Source organism: Pezoporus flaviventris, unplaced genomic scaffold, assembly GCF_033815535.1.
Source record: "Pezoporus flaviventris isolate CSIRO_AGI_PZ_B2104156 unplaced genomic scaffold, CSIRO_AGI_Pfla_v1 ptg000047l, whole genome shotgun sequence".
NCBI classification, from domain to species: Eukaryota; Metazoa; Chordata; class Aves; order Psittaciformes; family Psittacidae; genus Pezoporus; species Pezoporus flaviventris.
The window spans coordinates 12,452,126-12,477,237 of record NW_026892595.1 but is presented as its reverse complement, the minus strand read 5'-3'; the positions used below and the strand labels follow the sequence as shown (position 1 = coordinate 12,477,237).

The 25,112-nt window shown below is 38.5% G+C and overlaps 1 protein-coding gene across 10 annotated transcripts in view; it reads left to right on the top strand.

Moving 5' to 3' along the window:
- CACNB2 (calcium voltage-gated channel auxiliary subunit beta 2) overlaps positions 1-25,112 on the top strand; it is a 259,801-nt gene that overhangs the window by 194,529 nt on the left and 40,160 nt on the right. For all 10 annotated transcript variants that reach the window (XM_061468321.1, XM_061468320.1, XM_061468319.1 and 7 more), the window contains one exon: positions 24,699-24,821. In XM_061468321.1, coding sequence (XP_061324305.1) covers positions 24,699-24,821 — 123 coding nt within the window. The remainder of the gene's footprint in view (positions 1-24,698; positions 24,822-25,112) is intronic.

Genomic DNA, 25,112 nt, shown 5'->3' with positions numbered 1-25,112 from the left:
TATGTACTCCTTCACCCGCCAGGTGGTATTTCTCCTACTTTCTCCAGTGAGCATTTGAAAGCAAAAGATTTGCACATGTAGCAGGCAGGCATCGCAGCAGCACTGAGGTCTGAGGAGCTGGGCAGTTTTATTCAGTTAATCCTGACAGAGTTAGCAGGACAAAGGAGAAAAGAGGTGGTGAGTGCCCTTTGAGAGAAAGGAAGGAGAAAATCCCAAAGATCTTCAAAAAATCGAACTGTAGAACTGAGAAGTACACTTTGTGATGAAATGGTGATGAAAGGAAGAAAATAAATGGGGAAAAAGATCAGAGAAGTAAATGCAATTTCCCCAGCTGCAGACCTCAAGAACTCATGAGTGAAACACTAAAAAACAATGTCATTTATTAAATGTGTTCTCAAGTTTTTGAACCTGTAGGCAAGATTTGGGAAATACATTCTTTTTTCACAATTGTAAGGACTAGAATAATAGCTTTATTTATTTATTATTTTTTTATTTCATGAAATTCAAGAATGTAGCTAAATCATAAAATTTTAAGACCGTGGACTTTAAGAATAAGGACTAAATAACCAGAGACTTCAAAATTATACATATTGGCAGCACTACTCTCTTTCACAAAGCCTTTAGCTAACGGAGAGGGGAGATGAGAAATGTTCCTTATTGTTTCATCTTTGAATACTGTCCATAATGCATGTAGCCATCAGTATATCTCCCCTTTTGCATTTCAGTTCTTTGTATCTGAATAACTTCAGCAACTAACTGCAGCATATTACTGTCTTCATGAGTTCAAGGATTTTGGTAGTTAATGGAGACAGTGAAGAAGGTGAAATGTGAAATGATTAGTGACATTTAGAGATGGTAATATCTATTTCCATTTTGCGACCAAGGCTATAGATAGCCTCGTTTATTTTTCTATTTCTGAAGTGAATGTATCTCTGAAAACATTCTAGAAAACATACAGATAGAAACAAAAGATACAAATGCCTGGAAAGCAGAATTTTATTTACCAAGAAGAAAACCAGTTTTGTTGTGAGCAGCTGGAGTGCTGTCTGTCCAGTGAGTTGCACAGCCAGATTTATGTGAAGAACCTTACAAAAAAGCCATACAACATCTAGATTTAGTCACTGCTATCATATTTCTATATTTAATCAGGAGTTATTATAGAAATGCTCCTTTTAAAGTAATACCAGTATCACATGAGGATTATCTCGGAGGACTATTTGTATCTCTTACAGTTATGACCTGAATTATCTATATTTAGAACACATAACAGATCTTAATACCTGTGACTTCACAGTTTCTACTGTGATGGTTTCAAGGTTTAGTCCATAAGAGAGGCATTCAAAATAGCAATACAAGCTTCATTCTTGTGGCCTTCTAGGCCTCAGCAACATTTTCCCATGGTAAAATGGTTCCATTTTTTAAGCTGGTTACACATCAGTGGGAGAATAAAGACAGAAGTGTTTGGCATGGACTAAGTCTATGCATGCTTAGTAGTTGTCCTTGTTTTGTATTATTACAGTAAGAATTTGTTATGTTAGTAATTTTGTATTCTTAAAGAAGAGAATTTACCTTTTCCTCCTTGGGAGATGTATTATTTAGGATTTCTGTCTCACTAACTTTCCCTTTGAGAATGGTTCTTCAATGCGATATTCTTTGTGCTTGAAGTTATATATGTGATTTCTTAATTAACCTTTGCGATGCTTAGTGACTTTTTTGTCCAGGACTAATGTCAAATGAAAGACGATTTACGATTATTGCATTAAAATAATGGCCTTCACAACTGATGTGTTTTAACATATTGGTTGCAAAGGTTACTAATAGAAATAGTAACATTGAATGGAGAATGGTAACCCTGCTAAATTGGAATTGATTAGTCAAATACTTGGATAGCTAATTGAAAATCAAGAATCTTGTATTCAGTGCAAGTTTGTTGCTGGTGAATTAATGCAGTGGAAAAAAAAAAGACCTTTCTGTTTTGAGCACTCTCATTTGATTATCACATCTTATAAAACACATTTTTAAATCAGCAATAGATACGATTTCAAAGCAACTGGATTATCACATTTTGAAAACAGTCAATTACTCTTTTGTATCTTAGAGGATGCTTTACTATTGATTTTTATCCTATAGATTATTGTACCTTAATGAGTTGTACTTCCAGTTACCCTGGAACTTTGTGATGGATATAGTTGTCTGCCAGTGTCCTGGGTTTAGCAGTAGCAGTCACTTTTTTCCTTCTTAGTAGCTGGTGCAGTGCTGTGTTTTTGACTTTCAGCCTGGGAACAGCGCTGATAGCACCGATGTTTTTAGTTACTGCTCAAATATTTAGTCTTTCCAAGGACTTTCTGAGTCTCATGCTCTGCCAGGGAGGAGGGGAAGCCAGGAGGAAGCAGAGAGAGGATACCTGACCCAAACAAGCCAAAGAGGTATTCCATACCACAGCACGTCATGCCCAGGATGTAACTGAGAGTTACCTGGAAGGGCTGGGACTGCAGGCTTGGAGGAGGTATCGGTCAGTGTTTGGTTGGGCAGGGTGGGGCGAGTTATCAGTCGGCGGGTGGTGAGGTGTTGTACTTTCTTCCCTTGTTACTTTCTTTATCATTTGGTGGTAGCAGTAGTGATTTGTGTTATACCTTAGTTACTAAACTGTTCTTATCCCAACCCCTGGGAGTTGCATTCTTTTTGATTCTCCTCTCTGTCCCTCCGGGAGTATGGGGAGGGAAAAAAGGGGGGGGGAGTGAGAGAGCGACTGTGTGATTTATGGCTGACTTTGTTTAAACCACAACAGCCAGGATATGTCAGAGGCATGATTGTCTGATTATTCACAAGTTTGAATGAAACTGCTTCGAGAATTAAACTGATGTTTTGCCATCATCATCTTATTCTTACTGCCATCTTCTCCTTCTTCCCCCCCCAAAAAAATTGGGAAGATTAATTTTCTCTGAAATAGAATAAATTGTGGAAAGTGATTGTTATTATTTATTCTTATTTAACTTAAGTAAAACTGTTCTTATACTTAATTTTCTAAAATTCATTTGTTAATAATTTGATTAAATTTGATTAAATTATTAAATTCCCTAATCCAAATAAATTTTTAAACATCATTTGAGGCAAGAAGTCTGTAATTGGATCAGTACAGCTTAGTTACATTTTGGAACAAGTAAATGAAATTAAAATTTGCAGCGAATTTTACTTTTTATGTTAGCCATAGAAAAGTGTGAAGAGAAAATTGGTCAAAAGATAAGGGTGGAGAGGCATGTCCTGGGTTCAGTAGTAGCAGTAATTTTTCTCCTTCTTAGTAGCTGGTGCAGTGCTGTGTTTCTGACTTTCAGCCTGGGAACAGCGCTGATAACACCGATGTTTTCAGTTGCTGCTCAGTAATGTTTACTCTGACCAAGGACTTTCTGAGTCTCATGCTCTGCCAGGGAGGAGGGGAAGCCGGGAGGAAGCAAAGACAGGACACCTGACCCAAACTAGCCAAAGGGGTATTCCATACCACAGCACGTCATGCCCAGGATGTAGAACTGAGAGCAGTTACCTGGAAGGGCTAGATCACTGCTTGGTCGGGCTGGGTATCGGTCGGAGGGTGGTGAGCGGTTGTATTCTCTTCCCTTGTTATTTCCATTATTATTATTATTATTGGTGGCAGCAGTAGTGATTTGTGTTATACCTTAGTTATTGGACTGTTCTTATCTCAGCCCATGGAAATTACATTCTTCTGATTCTCCTCCCCATCCCTCCGGGGGTGGGGGGAGGAAGAAGGGCGGGGGGAGTGAGTGAGCGGCTGCATGTTTCTGAGTTACCGTCTGGGCTTAAACCACGACAAAGCCATTCATGGCCTGCTTACAAAATTAGGAGGTACTGAAAAGCTTTCCCTTATTTTTCAGTAGCAGTGTTTCCTGTGCCATAACCAAGGTTGGAGAGCAGTATGTAATGGAAATACCTGTATAGCCTTAATGCTAACCAGTCCTGTTGATTAAGATCCTATACGGCGTTTTCTTACATAATTAAATAATGCGCCTACTACCTGTTCAATTCTGTAGTTTAGCTGAGTTATACAAGAGGATGGGAAGAGGAGTTCTGTGCTATGCATGGAGGCATGAGCTTCCCCAGATGCTGAACAGGCTTTAGGGGAGCACGTTTGCAGAGCAGCACCAGCTGAGAGCCATGCCACCCCATCCCTTCAGAAAGGAGCTGGTCATGCTCTGAGGGTCTGGGCATCATGTCATTTCATAATTAATGAACCCCATTTAGTTCAATAAGGATTTTTTAACCTGCATTTTGGTCAGGACAAATACAGTGTTTCCTCAGCTGTGTTTACAGTTTATACTTGCATTTTTCACTTGAGTAACTTATTGTCATGGTTTGCTGTGCTGTTCAGTCTTCCCTGGACTTGCATGTGAAAGCTGGCCATGCTTCAACATACTTCAGTAAGAAGGGTTTTCTCAGGTATTATTTTGCTGAAAATCTGGTGTAAAACCAAGATTGATTCTGCTGATTTTGACTTGCCAGGGAGTTGCATTAAGTTTTATTCCCCTGCAAAGGTAGCAATCAGAGTTGAATAAGGTTGTTTAATGTTGGCAGGATGTTCTAGCACTGAGATCATGACATTTAGCTTGAAACCTGCTATTATTTTCCATCCTCTCTGAAACCAGGGAGCCAGAAAGGCGCAGGGATATGATACTGAAAGGGAGATGGTCAGTGAAAGCACTGCAGCAGTCAGATTTCTGAGGAACAGGACTGCCAGAGGCAGAAAGCAGCCAAGTTGGAAAGGCTGAAGCTAGCTGGGTTGTGGAGGGCCATCCTTTCCCCGCACTGACTGGCAGCCAGGGGAGCAATGTAGGTTTTGGCTGCTGCTTTGCCTTAGGCTGGAAGAATAAGGTCAGAACAGTGAAATCCAGGAGCCTGTGAGCTTCTCTCTAAGCTACGAAAAGGTCTGTAAGGGCCAAGAGGATGCATGTAGTTAAAGCTGGAGAGTTTCTGGGTGCCCTTGTGGGAAGAGGGAAGACGTGCTGTGTCAAGGGTTACAGTGCTCATTTTGAGGACAGGAACTTGTGAACTGTGTAGGAGTAGAAGATCATCACTGTACTGGCATATCTTCATTGCTATGTTCATTTATGTCTTCTGTCTGGGAGCACAGTTACATGTAACTTCCCGTAAAGGTGAAGAAAAATCATGCCTTCTGTAGCATCTGTGAAAAACAAATAGGTAGATAAGTTAGTTTTCTTACTATAATGTTGTCAAGTTATTGTCATATTGTCTGTTCAGAGGATACCTTTTAGCCCGCACCTCGAAGACTCTACTTAATTGTGAATCTTATTTTCCTCTGTATGAAAAGGAAAATTTCTAAGTCTTAGAATTTAGTCCTTTCCTTCACATGCATTGCCCATTTACAGAAATGACAGGTCTGGTCGAACATGTGAATTTGCTTTCCTGACCTTTTGGCCTTTTTCTGTTCTTGGCACTGGGTAAAAGTTTTATGGCAATGAGCTAAATGTTTTTTTTTTCCTTTAAAGTCAGACATTGAGAGCTTGGGCTTCATTCAACCAGTGATGTATGTGTAAGATCAGGAAGGGAAAAGTCAACAGACCTATGCCAGTTTGATTATAAAGAGTTCCTTTATAATATGTAAAAAAAAAATAAAAAGTTTAAAAAAGAGCAAGAAAGGCCTAACCATCATGGTACTTGAAACAGTTCATGAAATGCTGACAGGAGAGAAACAACAAGGCCAAGGGTTCTAGCTGTTTGTGAGGTTATGGGATGTGAAAGCCAGTCAGCTATCATTACCACTTGACCACTTTGACACAGTGAACAAAAAGGTTAAAGGTTTCATGTTGTTTGCTCCGTCCCTCTTCCTTCTGGGAATAGTTGTGTTCCTTTTCTTGGCTTGATCAGCAGTAATCTCCTGACCTCTGGAGGCATTTTCCCAGGAATTAAAGTCCCTTTGTTCTGTTCCCTGCCCTCCTGCCTCCCATGGGATGGTGCTCCTCTTGGCAGTCTGACTAAATATCCCCTTCTGAGAAGAATTATGTCTTCTAAGGTCTTTTAACTGTGGTGGTAGGATTTTGTCTTTCCAGAGAGGAAACAGTATTTATGATTGAGGATCTGCTGGCTGCTTGTGTCTGCTATGCTTTTAAAGGCTCTAAGCTTTTCCTAAGCCTCTCTAGGGTTACTAGGTTAGCTACAGCTTCTGTTTCCTGAGGAATTCATTGGTTGGTTTCAGTGCTAATGGTTCAAATCTCATATAATGTACTAAGCTGGTGAAAGGCAGTGTGCTCTTCACTGCTGCTTATAACACAGGGCAGAAAAACACACAGGTTGCTTGAAAGAACACAGATTTTCACAGAATATCTTGAAGTTAATTTTGTTGAGTTTGATATTTAACTTAATTTGATATTTAGGGTAATAAATGTCATTTATAGACCCTGGATCTCTTTTTTTGAGACTGTCATGTGTACTACTGTCAGACTAAAGGAGCTCTCCAGTACTACAATTAAACACTTTTTTTCTGTGACTGACTTTTGATTGATTGCAAAGTGTGGTTGATGTTTGGGCTTTAGTTGCACTGTTTCCACATTTATATTTCTTTTTTGCTTTTACCTGCTCACCTATCATCACAAAACTTAAAAGAACCTTCAGTTCATAAAACTTCTATTCCCTCTATCAAATTTGTGTGAAAACTGAAAACTTACTGGGTGTAGAGGTCATGGTGTGTGGGATAGCTGCAGAGGCAAGCACCAGAGCAGAGTCACACATCGTCTCTGGGTATGATGCTGTGAGCCGTATTCCCTTGGACACTCAGCATAAAAATATCAGAAGCACTTCCCTTGTCTGCTGATTTCCCATAATCCCAGTGCTTCTGAATGTCAGAAGAAAGAAAAATACAGATGCAATACAAAGGCCAGTATACCAATATATTCTTATTCTTTCTGAATTCAGAAATTACTCATTTCATTCTGTGCAGGGGTGGGGTGGGAGGGTGGAAGGAAGAAAAAGCGTGAGTAAATAATACTGGTGCTGGTAAATAGAAAGGGTTGGGCTGCAGAGGATTTATGAGAACATTGAGTTACATGGCCAGGACACATTATACCAAGCTGGACTGTAAAAAAGGGAGAGTATAATTGTTGCTTCCAACCTTTGCCTTTGACTTATTACATAAAATGAGGATCACTACAGTTGTAACTGACAAGAAAAGTTACATGGTGTTTGTTTTGTACCTCCAATCACAAAAGTGCAAGGAGCTGGTAAATATAGGGTTTATAGTGGAAATTTATTTTTTCATTAGTTTTATAGAAAGAAAGATCCCAAATCAACACATAGGGTGGCAGACTTGCTGCCTGTCCAGCATCTGCTTCTGGCCCTGGGAGTGTAGCCAGGGCTGGTCCTGCCCCCCAAGGATTCAGTTGTTTCATACCTGCCTGGCTGCAGTGCTGTGGTTGGGGAGGATGTGGGCATGACAGAGATGTCTAACTGAGGCCAAGCGCCTGCCAATCAAAATGCCTCAGCTGCTTTGGTAGCTGCATTTCATTGTGACACTAATTTTTTTAAGATTAAAAGATTACTAAAGTTACACTTGCCAGATTTTTCTTCCTCTCTGTGACCCCTGGGTTTAACACATGCACATTTTAGCAAGAAGGTGCACCAATCTACACAGAGCAGGGAGATAGGGAGCAGTATTGCACTTTGAATATGCTTATGACCTTCCTTTAGTGCTCGGCACAACAGTTTAAGGTGATGGAGGAAGTACAGAAGGAAAAGGAAGAGGCAGATGAATTTTAAAATAGCTTTTGAGCATTAGACTCATTAGTCCTTACTCTGCTGGCTGCAGAGTAACTCTTTTGCCAGTTGAGGAGAGCTCTGTAGTAATCACATCAGAGCTAAAGCTGCAGGCCAGACCTACCACTACTCCTGCTAATTTTCTCCATGAGCACTGCTGTAGTGCAGGGTGTACTAGCTCTCGTGCTGGGGCTGCTTCCAGTAGCCCAGTGAGCTCGGTCAGCTGCTGCCTGAAGACAAGTGACAGAACAGCATCCCATAAATTTCTCTCCCAACACACCCCTTTACGGTGTAAGCTGACTCACTTTTTCTCTTATTTGCCTTTTTATTTATTTATTTTTCCTCTATGACAGTTTATCAGTTGTCAGGGTGTTTTAAATGTCATATTTCTGGTGGGTGTAAAAAGCTTTGGATCAGCAAGTTCTAACTCTTCTCTGCCTGGCCTATGGAGGCCCAGGCATGGTTAACTGACCCTCCTGTGTTACCATCCCTGCAGCAGACCATCCTGGAACAAAATGCCCTCTGGAGTGCCACCTTGTTCACATCTCTTGTCACTTTCCCTACCCATTTCTTGAAGTGTGGGTGTTGAAATTACTGCAGTGTCTGGTGGCTTTAGGATTGGGACCAGCCTGGGAATAGCAGACACCTGATGCTTTTCTCTCTGTGCCTTAGGTTTTGTGGGTTGACTCTGAGGACAGGGCTGAATACTAACCTTAACTTCTTGGTAACATCCTTTGGGTTCAGCCGTGCATCATATTTTGCTGTTTTTCTGGCTCCTCTGAGCTTCCATCTGCTGCTATACTTCCCACTTTGTTTCTCTCTTTTTGTAACCTTTCTGCTCACAGATACGTCTGCCACAATTGTGGTCAGCTACATCTGTTTCTCTTCCCTACAGAGGCAGCTCCTTTACTATTAGGGATCAAGATGGGCTTTGTGAGCCACTTTTCCACACTTCCATGTCTCAGGAAGTTGCTAACTAACCTCCTACAGAGAGACATTTTCTCTCTGTAGGTTGCGCCCTGCATATCTCATGTTGTGGGATCGGGGGGAATGTCTCCAGTGTTAATCTAACCTTTTTCCTCATGGGGCTGGGTATCTTGGTCTGTGCTTCCCACACCAAGGCATGTATCCATCTTTCCCACACCTGTCAGCCTGCATGGCAGCCTCTCAGCAATACAAAGTGCTGTCCTTTATCTGCAATCAAACTTGGTGCTGAAGGCTAATGTTCTACTTCTTCAACTGCAAAAGGTGCCCAAGTACTTCTGTGTTTTCTTCCCTTCTGTTCCTTGCTGTTTTCCTAGTTGCTTCCATAAATTGTAACTAGTTCTCAAAGTTGCCTCCTTATACTTTTGTTTGCCCAAAACTTAGTCTGTAGTAGTCTTGGGCTATTACAGTACTGGCTGCAGTACTCTCTGGTGTAAACTCTACTGGTGTGAACTGTGTCCTCTTGGAGACATGTTTAAATGCATCTAGAGCCTTTTGTTTGACTATAGAGGCAGCACATCACTATCTCTATTCAGTTTCATGCAGTGGTCAAAACTTTCATATATTAAGGAGAAGTGTTAATAGTAAATACCTTTTTCTAACTGGGGAACATGTAAGTGTTACTGGGGGCATCTAGAAGCCTTGCATGGGATCTGGTTTTTCTTCGTAACTTCTCTCCCAGCTGCTATGCCTCCTAGAAGTTACATCTCTGTCAGTAATTTGTAGCATCTCATGGTATGGGTTGTCTAGAAGTGGTGAATATCTGTGTGTTTGCCCTGTGTGCTCTCATCTTCTCCCCAGAAGATGATGTACCACATTCACTACTTGGTGATACCTGGGTTGCAGCTCCTTCCATCTCTCCTTGGTCTATATTCTACAGCTGCATCCTCTGCAGTTCACACTGTCTCGACTGAGCAGCAGTTCCAGCAAATAGAACTCGTGCAGCTCTTGTAGGAGCAATCTGCTTGCACGCAAAGGCCTGCCTCCCCTTTCGGTGACTCAGTTCCTTTGCTGTGGTGCTCTCTGTCCCTCTTATCACAGTGACAAATAAAGCAAACAAACAAACAAATTATTGCTGAAATCTGAGCCTGAAGTCTGCTCAGAACTCCCTGAGCTACTTAAAATTGGCACAGCAAACCTCATGAATTTGAGAAAACTCAAAATGAGAAAGATGACTTCTGCTCTGAGTAGGGTTGGTCTTTTCTTTAAGGCTGGTTTTCTGCCCAGCAACTTAGTAACTGTTTTGGTTGAAATAAACCCCACCTTGTCTCTTTTAGGATCCAAGAAAAAAAATCTTTCCTTCTGTCACTCTGGGTCTAATCTTTTTTTATGCTTCTCTCCCTGCCTGCATATTGCCATTGTGAGCTGCATATGAATGCTTTTATGAATTTTAATATATAGCACTTCGATGTCACATTAATAAACACATGAGAAGTTCATAGAGTACCAGAAAATCATAATTAACTAAAGCAATATATATGTATATAGAGCCTCTCTTTTTACTCTGGGGCAAAATGTAGGTAAAAAATAATTCACTAGAACTATCTCTGTTCATAGAAAAAATCTAGTATGAGGTGTGAGAGAGAGATTAGCTGTGTGGTGACTCCATAAAGTCCAGTATGAGTTTAACCAAGCTAGTGCGAGTAGTGAAACAGAGAGAGAATTTCAGTGTTTTGTGTTAGGTTCTACAGTCCATTTCCTGGTGGGTGATGGTATCTTTCTGGGAGTTTTGTTGTTATTTATGTGGGGTGTTTTCTTGTTCTTTTTTCTTTTTTTTTTTCCTTTAAATTTAACTAGTATTAAATAATAACACTTTTGACATAAGAGCTGTCAAAGACTGGAGATAAAGTCTAAAATTAAATGAGTTTAATAGCATTGAGATATTTTGTTTTTTTAAAATAAACTTACGTAAATGTGAAAAAGCTCACACAGTAAAATAAAATTAAGACTTAAAGGGATTTCAAAGCATTCCCGAGAAGCCCATTCTACTACATCAACTCAGGATGAGTTGTACCTAAGTATTTCCTTCGTAGGTTTTTGTGTGATGTATTCTTAAACCCCCTGACACTTAGAAAATCAGTAATGTTTCTGTGTTCTTTCTGCTGTTAACTGCACCTCTACTCATCATTGCTGTTCCTGTGCAAACTATTTATCTACTTTTAAATATTAATACACATTAAAAGCAGGAGGAAAAATATTTCAAATATTGCTAACTAATTTTATATAATTTTATAGGCTTTTTCCCCTCTTTATTGGTTCTGTTGTATTCATGTTAATTTACCCTTTAGTATTCTTTCCTAAGTTTCAGATTACGTACTTTTTAAACGTTTTTTTCATACGGATTAGTTTGTGATTGTGCCCTTAATATTATTTCACTGAGGACCTGTCACTTTCCTGAACTAATTTTTTGCTTGAGAACTGTTTCCCATGGGAAGCAGTTATACTTGAGAATACACTGAAAGTGTATTAAAACCTGCTTTCCTGGAGACTGTTGCATTCATTCTCTTGTTGATGAGTTTTTCCTTTCCATGAGAACTTGTTTCTTTCCACTTTTGTGTTCTTAAACTGTTTTTGTCAATTGGTTAGAAGCAAACCTAGGAGAGCTCCTTTTATTTTGTTTTCCCCACCTGTGGTTTCCAGCACATTCAAAGGTATTACTCTTACCCTGCTTGCCTATCCTCTATTCTCAGTAAATGGCTACAGTAAATGGCTACAGTTTAAATATGTGATTATGACAATGACCTATCTTTATATGATTAGTAATTATTCAAATAAAGCTCTTGTCATCTTCTCCAGGTTTGATTGCTCATAACTTGTCTCTTCTATTTTCCTAGTTTGTTTTTTTTTTCCTTAATTTTATTTATTTTCCTGAAATCAGAGACTTTCAGTGGTCTATCTCACAGTGCATTCTAAACCTTAGAGAAGTTCTACATAATTGTTATGCTAGGCAGCATCTTTCTTTTCCTTTCCAGAAAATGCAGTATCCTTCATGTAAACTCTCGTTATGCAGAATTTCACACAACTCTGTTTTGTTAATTAAGACATGATTTTTATTATGCACTGGACTTCCAGTTCCTTTCAGTTACCATATTGGTGAGAACACAAAGTGACAGCAAAATATTTGTCTAAATTGTTTACTGATATGTAAAAAGATGAGTTAGTTGTCTTCTGGTTTAAACAAATGAAAGGATGCTGATTGGTAAGGTACACAATCTGTATTGTTTTATGTGAAACCACATGTGAAACCCACCATGATATCATGCACTATATTAAATAAGTTTTATTTTACAATGAATGTTTTAAAGCTTAAGCTAATGTTGCATTAAGGTGATACAGAAATTACAAAGCTGCCTAAATTTAATATTGTGTTCATATTTATTAATTTAAAGTAGGTTTTATTCCATGGTGCAGAAACTGATTCATTTTAGATGGTAACCAGTAAAACATGCTTTTGTCTTCCAATGGCTGACAAGTACTAGATATCTAGATACTAGATATCTATCTGACTAGATATCAAGTCAACCAATTTGAAAAGTTAGCAAAGAAGAGTATCTCTTTGGGATGGAATACAAATGTACAGCTAGATGAAATATATTACTTAAAGAATACCTACCGATTTTGTTTTGTCTCTCCATTCTCCATGTCTTGTAAACAGGTTTTATTAATAAAAATAGAATATTTTAACAGCATTGCCACTTAATATTCCACTTTTAGGCTTCACTCCAGTCTCTTAATTTCCTTAAGTAAATATGGAAATAGAATATGCCTATTAATAAAATTTATTTAAATTGAAAAAATAAATAAGGTGCAGAATTGTACCATCTGTTTTCCTGTATCCCCAGTATCACTTTGTGCACATGAGTCGTGCCATAATGGCTATTTACAACCTTCTGGTTGACCACCCGCAATTCAAAGAGAATTGCTGATCTCCTTGGAGTATAGCCCTGGATTTTACATGCGGGGTTTCCTGATGAGCATCCCTGTCCTCCTCTGGGTCTTCTCCCCTCTACAGTATGTGGCAGGTGAAAGAAATAAAATTTGCGGCTTCTCTAATACAAGCTAAACCTTACAAAATAAAGGGCAACACAGTCTGGGGGTTGGAGGAGAGAAGGGCTGATTCTCAGCCCAGTGGCAGATGCTTCCCAGGAGAACCTGTTGCAGCAACAGGTGAAGTCATGTTAAGTCCTGTGTAATGTTGAACATGTAAATGCCAGCTGCTTATGAGTAAGATGCTAGTTTGTGCAATGCCTGTTGTCTGTGGATAAAACAACTTGTGTAGATAGGCAGCTGTATCATGTAAGGGTATAAGCTGTATCATATAAGCTGTGTTGTATCTTGCTCAGGTTGGTTCTGTGATAAGACTTGAGAATGGGCTGCTCTACTTGTTTTTATGTCCCTGCATACCTATGGAAAATTCAGTCCACTGAGCCAGAGAAAGTAAAGTAAATTAAAACTGTCTAGAAACCCAAATTAGAATTCCTTCTGCTGCTTTGCATTTTGATACCATATCTCTTTTTCTTGCAAAGATGAAATTGTTACAATGCTGTGTAATTTTGTTTCATGCTTTTGTAATACGTATTGCTGCATCCAACCTGGAACTAAACCTTAGTAGTTCTATGGCTGTAATAAGATTATTGCCAGCTAGTGTTTCATCTGCTGGCTAGATGACTAGCTGTGCACCAGCTGTATAATATATTCTGTAAAGATATCATTATCATAGCACTTCACTCTTGCATCTCATACACCCACCAGGAAACCTGTTTTATCTTGGGCTCTGAGCAAGGAATCCAAATGAGATGTCTTCAGGAAAAGTAAATATTGAATATTAGGAAGTATTAAAGAGAAGTAATTTCATTTCTAGCATGTTACTGTGAGTGAGTGTTTTTGAACAGGAATGGGATAAAAACTCTCATGAATCTTTAGGCCTTGATTATGTGATGCTCTTGGCATGGCTCAGACAGAGAATGGACCAAAGCCTGACTTTTAACCACTCTTATGTTGGCTTCTCCCCTGCATAATTCTGTCTGGTTCCTGGCTTATGTCAGAGAAGACCTAGCACTGTTCTAATTTAATTCTGAATTTTTTTGAGGATTTTTTTGGTAAAAAGTGAACTCCAGAGCATGTGGGCAAGGCCGTGATTCTTCCTGTAACAGGGCAGGAGAGCTGCCCTGCATTGCAAGAGCACCTCTGCTGGTGCTAAACCTCACAGGACCATTCCTATGGAAAGAGAAGTATAAGGGTTAAGCACTTACTGCTTTCCCAGATGGAAATGGCCACAGTGATGGTCAGGATGAGGACTCAAGATGGCCATTTTAGCCTGAAGAGCAAAAAGAGGATTTCCATAGATACAGGGGAATTATAATAGATGAAGTTCAGTGACATAGAATTTCTCCTTTCTTTTTTTTGGGGGGGTCATTCTGCCAAATTAAGGTATCTGTCCTGATGTTTTATATGCTTCATATCAGCTCTAGCTAGACTTCATTTAAAAAAAAAAAGGAAAAAGATAAAATTCAGATAAACTACATTTCTGATCGGCTTTAATTCAAACAAAATTAAATTATTAATTTAATGGACAGAGCCTTGGGTGACATGGTTTAGTGCGAGGTGTCCCTGCCCATGGCAAGGCGGTTGGAACTAGATGATCTTAAGGTGCTTTCCAAGCCTGCGTACTCTATGATTCTATGAACTAGCTCTAGTTCCCAAGTCTCACAGTTGTTCTGCTTTCAGCAAATAACAGCCAAAGCATGCCTCAGCTCTAGTGCTGTTCATCTTACAGAATAGTAAACCATTTGCAGTTTGTTAATTCTGTGATTGAAGTTGCAAGGAGTTTTTGGCAGTGGATGTAAAGGTTTCAGTCATACTGATGGTGTATGAAAAGGCCAGCATGACACTAGAAATGTATTACTTAAGGGATCATTTTATTGTTTGTTTTATTTAAAAGCAGAAAATTGCACATACACACACACGATTAAATTTAAAAATAAAGTACACAATATTGGGTACTGTAAAGCTAGAAAATGAAAGCTGTAAAGTGGTTTGTGCTAGCTTAACTTCCCTATGCAATTACATAATGCTATAGTCTTTACTGTATAGACTGATTATATTTGACAAGCAGTTGTTGATTATTTTGTTTCTCCTTTCTTGTTCTCTTTTATGTAGTGGCCCATTGTTGTATTTGCTGCATGTTAAGAAGATAGACGTATCTAGTTCTCAAGTGATTTCTTGTTTCTGTGGGGCCTTGTGCAGAAGCTGTCTGAATGCTGCGTGAGCTTTGATTTGTCCTTGCAGTGTTGCAGCTGGACCACTAAGTCACAGATTGAGAACAAAAGTTTATAACAATTTTGAGTGACAAATTTAAGAAACCTTCTGACCATAACATTGAGTAGTGGGTAGGATTTGGTATGCCTGAATAACAAGGGCTTGGTGTTTTAGTTCCCTGCTTCTGGGACAGAGAGAGGCAAAGGTGATTCACGCCGTCTTAAGAGATAAATCATCCCTTAGAGACTGCTTGCCATTCTCAGTTGAACTTGGTGAGCCTCACTTTTTGGCGGCAGAAGTTAATCCATCAGGGAAGTATAAGAGTCTGTAGAGAGCTCCCTGTGTTTCATACATTCTTGATCTGTGTTGTATTTTAAGCCCAGGACAGTCTGTCACAAGGGAAGGGCCTTCCTGAATGTAAGTAAGATACAGTACTGAGGTGAGGAGGATATATGATTGTGAAGTTAATGACGGTACCATAGTAGTGTACACAGTGAGGGCTAAGTTAAAAATACCAATACCATTCCCCTAAGTTAAAGGTACCTCCATTTCCATTTTCCCGGAGCCTGGGATTTTAGCATTCAACTTTAATAAATGCTCTTCCAGCACAGTTTAAATGTGTATGCTACATGTTACAGTTTCTGTAATCTGCGTCTAGGCTCTCAGGGAGATTTTCAGAAGAGATTCCATTTGAATTTACATATGAGAATTATCTTAGATAATGAAATACTTACAGAAACAATAGTTACTCAGTTAAAAAGTAGTCTAATAGATAAGCATGTCTAATGGATAAGGTATAGTGGAAGTTGCCCCTGCTTATGGAAGGGTGGGTGGAACTAAATGATCTTTAAGGTCCCTTCCAATCTAAACCATTCTATTATTCATTCTATCATTCTATGATTACTGCATAAGCTATGGCCATAAAATGTAATTGTGTGAAAGGGGCAGGAGCATTGAGTCAGCTGTAGTGTTTACCATATGCTGACATAAATTCTCAGGTTTTGTTCAGCATATTAGTTAAGAGCTAATATAACATTTGACTTTTCTCTCTATATGCCTAAAATACCGTCCTTGGAACATGTATTCATATAACATAAGTCCTGGAAATGGACAACTCTAGCTATGTAGTGTATATTTCTAATATAGGAAGAATTTTTCTGTATAGTTTCTTAAAAAACACATGCTTAACTTATTATGTAAAAGCGAAACATTTTAACAACATTAGCCTTTGGCTCTAGCAGTCATAGAGACTTTCTGATCCAGTTGAAAAGAATGAAATGCAAAATCATTTAAATGTTGGAACTAGCAATAAAGCTTGCATGCATAATAGTGAGTTAAGAAACATTTTCAATTATATTACTTTTTTCAGGAGCTGTTGTTAATAGTATTTACATTTTTAGCCAATCATTGCATTGTTGATTCATTTAGTGTTTACTTTAGCTGACTGTGTCACAACATGTTTTTATGCTTTTCCTGGATAATATTTGTTTGTGAACAGCCTGAAAATGTTACTGCAGATCTTTTATCTATGTGAACCTCAATTTAGCCAAAAAGCTAAGATCTACTAAAATGCTGTCTCATATGCTTAAAATGTCTCATAAGCATAAAATGTCCTCACTCTGACATTGAAATAAAGAATTTGAAATCCCAACACAGTATTTTTGTTGCAAATGACAGTTTTCATCTACTGGCTTTTGCTGGCAGAATAAGCCTGTTTTCCATAAGCACAAACAGACTTCTTCAGCTGTGCCTGTTTCCAGTTGTTCCCATTAACTCCCCAAGTGGGTGGTACTGAAGAGCCACCTTCCTAGCACACTTGCATGCAAACAACACACAGCCACCGATGAGTTTTGGCATTATGCTCTAATAAGAAAAGACCCCACTCATATGAGAAAACTCAGTTGTGCGTCACTAAAGCTATTTCGGTCTTTGCTGCCTCCTGAGCTGAATGTAAACCGACATTGGTGACTCTATTCAGATACAATTTCGTAAAAGGAAGTAGGAAAAATAACTTTCAAGCTGTGTGTGAAGATGAGCTAAAATAGTAACAAAAGTATCTCAAGAGGATAAAAAAAAAAAATCGCTTAAACCTACCTGTTGTGTAAGAAAAATAGATCTGGCAGACTCTCTTTTGTACCAGCTGGATGTGTTAAATTTCCTTCCTTACCATTGAGAGCAGACATTGTTCTATCAGGTATACCAAGGAACTGAAACGCTTCAGATTTCCTCAGCATATTTCACCTCAAATGGGTCTCAGTCTCAAGGAAAATCACGCTTAAGCTTTAATAGCTGAGTGTCCAGGCAGCAACACTTGCAACTTGCTTAGAGAGTCCAAAAGGAAGGCTTATCACAGTGGTGGCTTTTCTGATGGGTATGTCTCCTTGCTGGCAACTCTTGCAGGAGGGTGCATTTTAGTGTCAGGCCCTGCAGAGCAGTGGTTGCAATGTTTCCTTGGCAGGAATTTGGTGAGCCAGCCTTTGGTAAGGTAGCGTGCAGGCGGTGGGGATGGCTGGGCATAGTTCACATTGCCTCAGTTTTGGAAATAGGTGTAAAAATGTACTCAGATCAAATAATTTCTCAGTGCCTGAGTCTGTAATGACAGTTGGCTCCAGGACTACTTGTTCTGGCTGACCACTTCTCTCCCAAATTCCTCAGGAGAGATCCATGCTTTCTTTTGATAGCCTTAAATAATTCAGAAGAGTTTAAATTTCATTATACCACTGTTGTACTCAGGCTGCTAATTAGTAACTACAAGTTTATTGTGTTTTGTTCTCCCACTATACTTTTTTATTTCAGCTCCTTCAGTTGTTGGAAGTGCTGAGTATAGCACCTTGCACAGGGAGGTACTAATCGAGACGAGCCTCAGTCATTACATGGTTACGAGGACAGTGCTGTCTGCTGTAGGAAAGTAATACAACTGCAGTCTTAACCATTTCACACACACACACATACACAGACAAAGCCCTTGACCTAGTGGTTAAAAATAACCCTCTTTTTAGACCACTTACAGTTAAAACTGGAAATTGGCAATTTCTACTTGTAATAATACTTGATTTTCCTATATTGCAGTATAATATCGAGTATTTCTTGTCTGTTCTAGATAAGGCCCTTCACTCGTAGATGTATGAGTGAACTATAGTTCCTTTATGGTTTTTTACCATGTGAGGGGTCAAATACTGGAGCAGGATGCACAGAGAGGTTGCGGTGTCTGTCCTTGGAGGTGCTCAAGACATGCCTGGACACAGCCTTGAGCAGCCTGATGTAACCAGACCTGCTTTGGGCAGGGATTGGACTATGTGACACCAAAGGCCCTTTTCAACCTCAATTCTTCTGTGCTTCTGTCTTGCTACCAGATTTGTTTGATACGTATGCCCACACCAATAAAAGAAGGCCTAATCTTTGCTGGAAAGTCATAGTATTGATTTCTACTTTTAGCGACAGCAGGTATACTCTAGTTTTCTGTTGGACATCCACGAATTGTCATTGCTTCCTCAGCAGTGAGATTGCTGGGCAGATGCTATTGCTAGAGATTCGTCAATTGCTTATCTCTAATGAGGCTCCAGCAATAATCAGCATTTAGGATGTGAATTGCTTGTGTACTCATGTGGGTTTAATTTTTGTTTCTTGTGTAACAGATGTATAGATTAGTGTACAGAATAAAAAATAACAAAGTTCTTTTAGTATTTTTATTTTTGCATTCTTGACCTGTTTTTGTGACAGTATATGTTTCATATCATTTTAAAGTTCTGTAAAATAATAACGAAAATCACTTGTTTCGGTAGAACATCTAGGTTTTAAACTGCTTTTGCCTTATATATTTGTCTCCCAGTCTCAACAGCAGAGGAAAATACAGTGACGTGTTTTAAGACAGCAGTTATCAGGCCATCACATTGCTATTGATCTTTGTCCTATGTGAGGTATTAATATTGCTTATAGCACCGTTTCATTACGTACAAGGCTACTCTGTGGAAATAGTGCCAAATGTAGGTCGTTGTCTAACATATTTACTCCCTACCAAGACCACTAATGAAAAGTTCAGCAGTAGTATCATCTTTCTTAAGCTGAAAAAAAAGGCCTGTATGGTGTTTTAAATTTTCAGGAGTGTGAACCTGGTAGTGTTTCAAGAGAGTCCTATTATATTCATTACTGTGGAGAAAAATAATTCCTTGCTTTCAGGACAAGGTTACAGGCATCTGTAAAAAGTGGCTGTGATGAAGGATGAGTAGCATTTATGTAGAAGTGGTGAGGAAGGAGATGTGCTTCGACACAAATTTTCCAAACTTCACCACAGATGCTGACTTTGACATGCAACTTACCAAAATGGTAACTGAAGTAATTCTCTGAGTCAGTTCTTGACTTTGCTGGCATTGCCCTCATGAAAGATGCATTCAGATTAGCATTCAGTTTTGTTTGAACTGGTGTAAATACAGTGTACTTCTAGTGTGGGAATGATGTAACAGAGTGAGAAATGAGATGGATCAGAGACTAGATCCTCATCAGCTACTGCTGAAGAAAGTAAAGGCAGCCTTGAGCCTTGCTTGTGTTTCTCTAGCCCTAGAGTTATTGCTTCAGATAGGACAACTTCAGGGGTAAATGGAAAGGCTTTGGAGAATGCTCTGATCTGTTTGTCTACGTTCTGGTAGTGGATAGGGAATAGAAATACCTCAGTTATCAAGCAACATTCCCAAAATTAGTGGCCGTAAGGGATATGACCTGTTCTGAGAGCAAATTCTGTGTCAGAAAATTTGCCTCCTTGTCTGGGATCCCCAGGGACTGCATCCACTGGGTTTATGGCACAGCATAAAAAATCTGAAACAAGTTACAAGAAAAAAAGGGCTTTGTCATGTTATAAGTACATTACTAGAAAACAGATTGTACGATTTTGTTCTGTTATTGGGTGAAATATTTCTTGGATACAAATTCAACCAAGTAGGTGCAAACTCATTTCAACTGACAAATTGACTGAGGCAGATACAATGTGCAAATGTTGGTGTAATGCATTCAGTACAAGTTAGTGATAAGGGTGAAGGAACATAAGTAGCAGAGGACAATACTGTAAATTCTATTAGTTTACTAAGAAAGGTTGGCATGAAGATGTATAAAGGGAATGTAGCTCGTGAACCAAAAGGAAGAAGTGACAAACAGATGGAAAAAGTGAAAATTAAGTAAGGTCTTCCTATTCCTGTTTGAATTTGTGTCTGCTACCAAAACTGTACAGCCAGAGTTGGTTTAGCAATTGGTGAATAAGGTTTTATTGATTCATAATCTGAATTTAAACCAGAAGCTGAAATGGTTTCATGAGGAACCCCACTCCAGCGTGTGCTCCCTGCTGCCCTACTGGTACAGATGATGGTGGTGTCCATGGTCTGGTTAATGTTCTCCTTATGGAGATACTTGGTCTGTTGAATATTGTATTTTTTACAGAGGAAAAAGGGAAAACAAAGTGGAAATGTTCATTCTGAAGATAACTGAACTTTTTCAGGCCACATTGTTTCTCTTGAGAGAGATGAAATGTTAAACTGTTTAACAACTGGGAACATCTGTCCCTATAGTCCAGGCTGTGGATTAACTGAATGCTAAACTGACATCACATTTTCACAAGATTTAGAGAGTGAACAGAAAGTGCTTAACTGTTTTGACCTAGTCTAATTTTAGAACTGGAGGATATGTAAGCAGATGCTAGATGTATTTTAAAATATACATATGCATATGTAAAGAAAAAAAATTTACGTAAGGCCCTAATTACATAACAGCTGGATTATTTTATTTTTTTTTAGTTCAAGGCAGTGTAGTTCAAGAAAAGAAAAAGTAGTTAATTTGACAGTTCTATGACACTGTCAGAATTATTTATTTATGTAAAAAGGCTTAGCATTTAACTTTTATAAATTAATTAGTTTTAAATATTCAATTAGATGAATTATTGTAGTCTAATCCCATGGTACTTCAGTCTCCCTTTCTATCAGTATGACAAGTATCTAAAATGGGACACATCATTTCTGTGAATATCTGTAGATCAATGTTCTGCTTTGTTTTTTCCACTCAGAGTTTTATAGTAATTTTTTCAACTGCAGAAAATGACAGAGGTTTTTTTACCTACTACTTATCTTTCCTGTTAAGATAGTTCTGGAGTAGTTTCCATTATTCTCTTTTTCCTGGGTAGTCAATTTGTGTCCTCTAATAGGAAATTCTACATCATTTCTTAGAAGTATGTCAAGGACATTTACTTGCTGAAGATGTCTGTTTGTTGCAGTGCAGAAGAGATTTTAGAGTCTTTAGTCAGCCTAAATTCTTTCATCCACTGATATTATTAGGAGTAAGTCACAATACTCTGTTGAGCGTTTTCTATATTCACTAGAGGATATAGCAAATGTGAGAATGGATAAGAAAGCATATTATCCCCCTTATCAGTGTTTGGCAAAGGTTGCTCCTTAATACTTCCAGTCTTGTTCTGAGATTCATTTCTACAATGACAGTTTACTATGCTTTACAAAAACATCATTCTTAATAACAATGAATGATTTATTCCATGCTGTACTACTTAATGATGAAGTATTGTTTAGATTTGACAATTTAATGCTTATTCATATCTGTATTTTTCAGTATTGAAATGAGTAATAGCAGAGCAAGCATCAACTCTGATAGTCTGTAATTAAAATTCAGGAAAATTTCAGGATAGTCTGAAATTAAAATTCAGGAAAACTGGGTCTTTTTATGAACAGTAAAACTCAGTAATTTGTTATCTTTTATTTTTAAGGAAGATACATTATATCACTGAACTCAGTGCCTGTGTGACTATGTTTTTTCTTTGTGGCATTCTGTAATACTTTGCTGACTTCTGCATTGGGTAGCTGGGTGCTGGTAACAACTGAGAGCGTAGTAGAGGAGTTCAGTAAGATACAAATTTGAGCTGCTACGAAGTGGACATACTCAGACCGCAAGGTTTTTAAATTGTTGTGGAGGAATCACTAGATTTTTTGGATGGACATTTTCATAAATGCTCAGTTTTAGATATGTAATCATGAATGCATAAGCATATCTTGATGCCCTTCTAACAGTTCATCTGTGTAATGACAAGCTTAACTTACCACGTGCTTAGTGAGGGACATACCTTTCTTTCATACTGGAGCCTAGCAATTTCTCTTAGGTGCCTCAACTCCTTTTGCAGCACACTGGAGAAGTTCTCGGTATGAGAAACACACCCAACAACACAATGAGTTCAGCTAGCTATTGGGGTTTTTTATTGTGCTTTTCATATTTCTAAAAAAAATAAAATTTTGTCAATTTTCTAACATAGGATGGTAGTGAATAAGAATGTCTACTAAACTCATCTAAACCAGTTCCCTTGCTATACATATATTTCTACATATTTTCCCTGTTAATGGATGAATTTGATCCACTTACCAGGTATATCTGTGGGTTTTTTTAAATACCATTCCTGATTTGAGCTTTTTTTCTGTTGCACAGTGCAAATACAATCATGTTGTTTATACCACCTATATCTATTGAGTAACGGCTCCAGCATGTTCCAATACCAATACGATTTTCCTTGTTGAAAGTAAAGACACTTTAAAAAATTTGTGTATTTATTTTATTACTGCATTTCACATAGCGCTCCTCTTTGTTAACATATTTTTTCTGTTCAGGTGACCTGAAAAGAAAAGCAGTCAACTATTTGCAATATCCTTATTCTGGCTAAACACCAAGAAAGACATTGAACTTTTAGGATGTGTGATTTCAACCCGTAACTGTATTCAGTTGCATTTAATATTTTAGTGTGCCATAGGCTTTCCAGTTTAAATAAGTGTCTGTTAAAATGGAACTAGTTTCAGTCTTTAGAGTCCTTCTACCCACCCTTTCTTCTACCCAAGATTTTTCCGCTAATTCTGGAAGAAAGAACAGATGTGGTAATGTCCTTTTCCAATGATTTCCTGATCGTCTCTTCATACAAATACGTACTGTATACAGAATACCACGTGAACATGAAGCCCGTTCTGCAGTCCCCTCCCAAAATTTATTTCTGTTGAAACTGCCTGTTTCACTTCTGGCTACAGATAGTCTCTCAACCCCACTGTTATGAAAGAGCTCATTGTTTCTCATCCTAAATTAAAAAGCCTTCCTAGAATGTGCACTGAGATGTAAATTGTTTGATTTTGGTAATTCATTCAAATATAGGCCTATTTAAGGAGTTTTAAAATCTGCTTTATTGAAACCCCGTGGCTTTTACAGCACATTAGACCTAAATTAAGCAACAGGGAACTTACTCTCCCTTTATTTCCAACTGTCCTTTCCAGGCCAGGTAGCATGATACTGTCTTTAGAATTATTTATTCATCTCCCTCATTATTTTATCATGTATTTTAAAGTGGCAGATTTTTGTCCCCTAGCACTATGCAGGCTGTCAGAGTAAGTCTGGGTGGAGCAGGCAGGGATTTTTAGTAATCAGAAAAATTTTGGTTTCAGGTGTTCAGGTTTGCTGTCATGAAGTAAGGGATGCTTTTCATAGTCTCTTTTTTGAGAATAAATGGAAGCAGTTCTTTACATAGGAAATGAGACAATTTTTTTGCTTGTCATCTGAGCAAAATGCCGTATTTTTAGCCAAGCTGAAGTGATGATGGATACCAACTAATAAAGCTAAAATTGTTGTCTGGTAGAAGTTTTAGTATATTTTAAGATGCTAAGTTATGTCACGCCTTCCACAGTCCCTCGTGAGCACCCCTGAGACTCAGTTAGCATCTTTAAAAATATTTTACAAGCCATAATGTACAGGGACTTCAGATTAAATTATAACAGCAGTGTGGAGGATTTGGGGGTGGGATAAAAGTTTAGCCTGGGGTAGTGAGTCCCAGGGATCCTCTCTCAGGAAAGCAAGCTCAAGGTGTTGTTTAGCGTAGAATAAACCAGAATAAAGGTTGTTCTGCATTCTGAGAAGAGGAAGCCCTCTGTAGCTGTAGGCCGGGCTGAGCAACTTTTACTAACCACTTAACTGTTGAAAGGTGTTTCAGCATCAGTGGAACCTGGAAGGAGAAGTTGTGTAGGAGGGTGGAGAGCAGTTGTGGGACCAGGGGGCTGCTGATTCTTCCTGCACTTGCTGCTTGAAAATAAAGCTTGTGAAAATCTTGTAACTCATTGCTATCAACTACCACTACAGGTCATAGGATGAATTATGGGAGCTAGTAAATTTCCGTGTCATTGGTATTTGGTAACGAGCTGACAATCCGAGGGCACATTACTTTGCTCTCAGAATGGCTCTGCAGTGAGATGTCTTGCTTTAAGGGTCACTGGAAGCTGCTGGCACTGCTTCTCCTAATTTATGATTTCCCTAAGACTGTCTGGGGGCTGGGATGTGCCCCTTCATAGCTCTAGGCAAGTGTGGCAGCAGAACTGCAAGCTGCACATAATATATGAATTGCCAGCTGCTTTATGATTTCTAATTACTGGTTTGACTTACTCCAAACTTACTCTAGAGTGCTAGTAGCTAGAAAAAGATCTCATATTCTACCAAACATGTTGATATTAAACAACTGAGGTAAGTAAACATGATGTTCTACATGGATGCTTTGAGCATTCTCTGTAATTTTTATGATTTTTAAAAGATAACTTACATAAAGTCTGTGTGTACATCTGCATATATGTATGTGTTTGTGAGGGAAATCTTCATGCTGTTTATCTTTTGTTTTGCAGACAAAACCAGTTGCATTTGCAGTTCGAACAAATGTTGGGTACAGTGCAGCTCACGATGATGATGTTCCAGTCCCAGGCATGGCCATCTCATTTGAGGCTAAAGATTTTCTTCATGTTAAAGAAGTAAGTAAAACTAGACGAGTAGGTGAATACCCCTTTAAGGGTCTATCTGAGTAATAGTGCTACTATTTCTTAACATTAAGATAACACTTCACATTGCACTATACAAATGCTATAAAATAAGGAACTGAATATTCTTTGAAATACCATTTTTATAAGAGCTATGGCACAATATCCTTACAATCAAATTAATGAGGTTTGGAAAGCAAATGGTTTTCTTCTTTAGTAAAAATAGTTTATTTTGAGCTTTAGAAATCTACATCTGCATATTCAGTGATATAATTTTTCAGGATT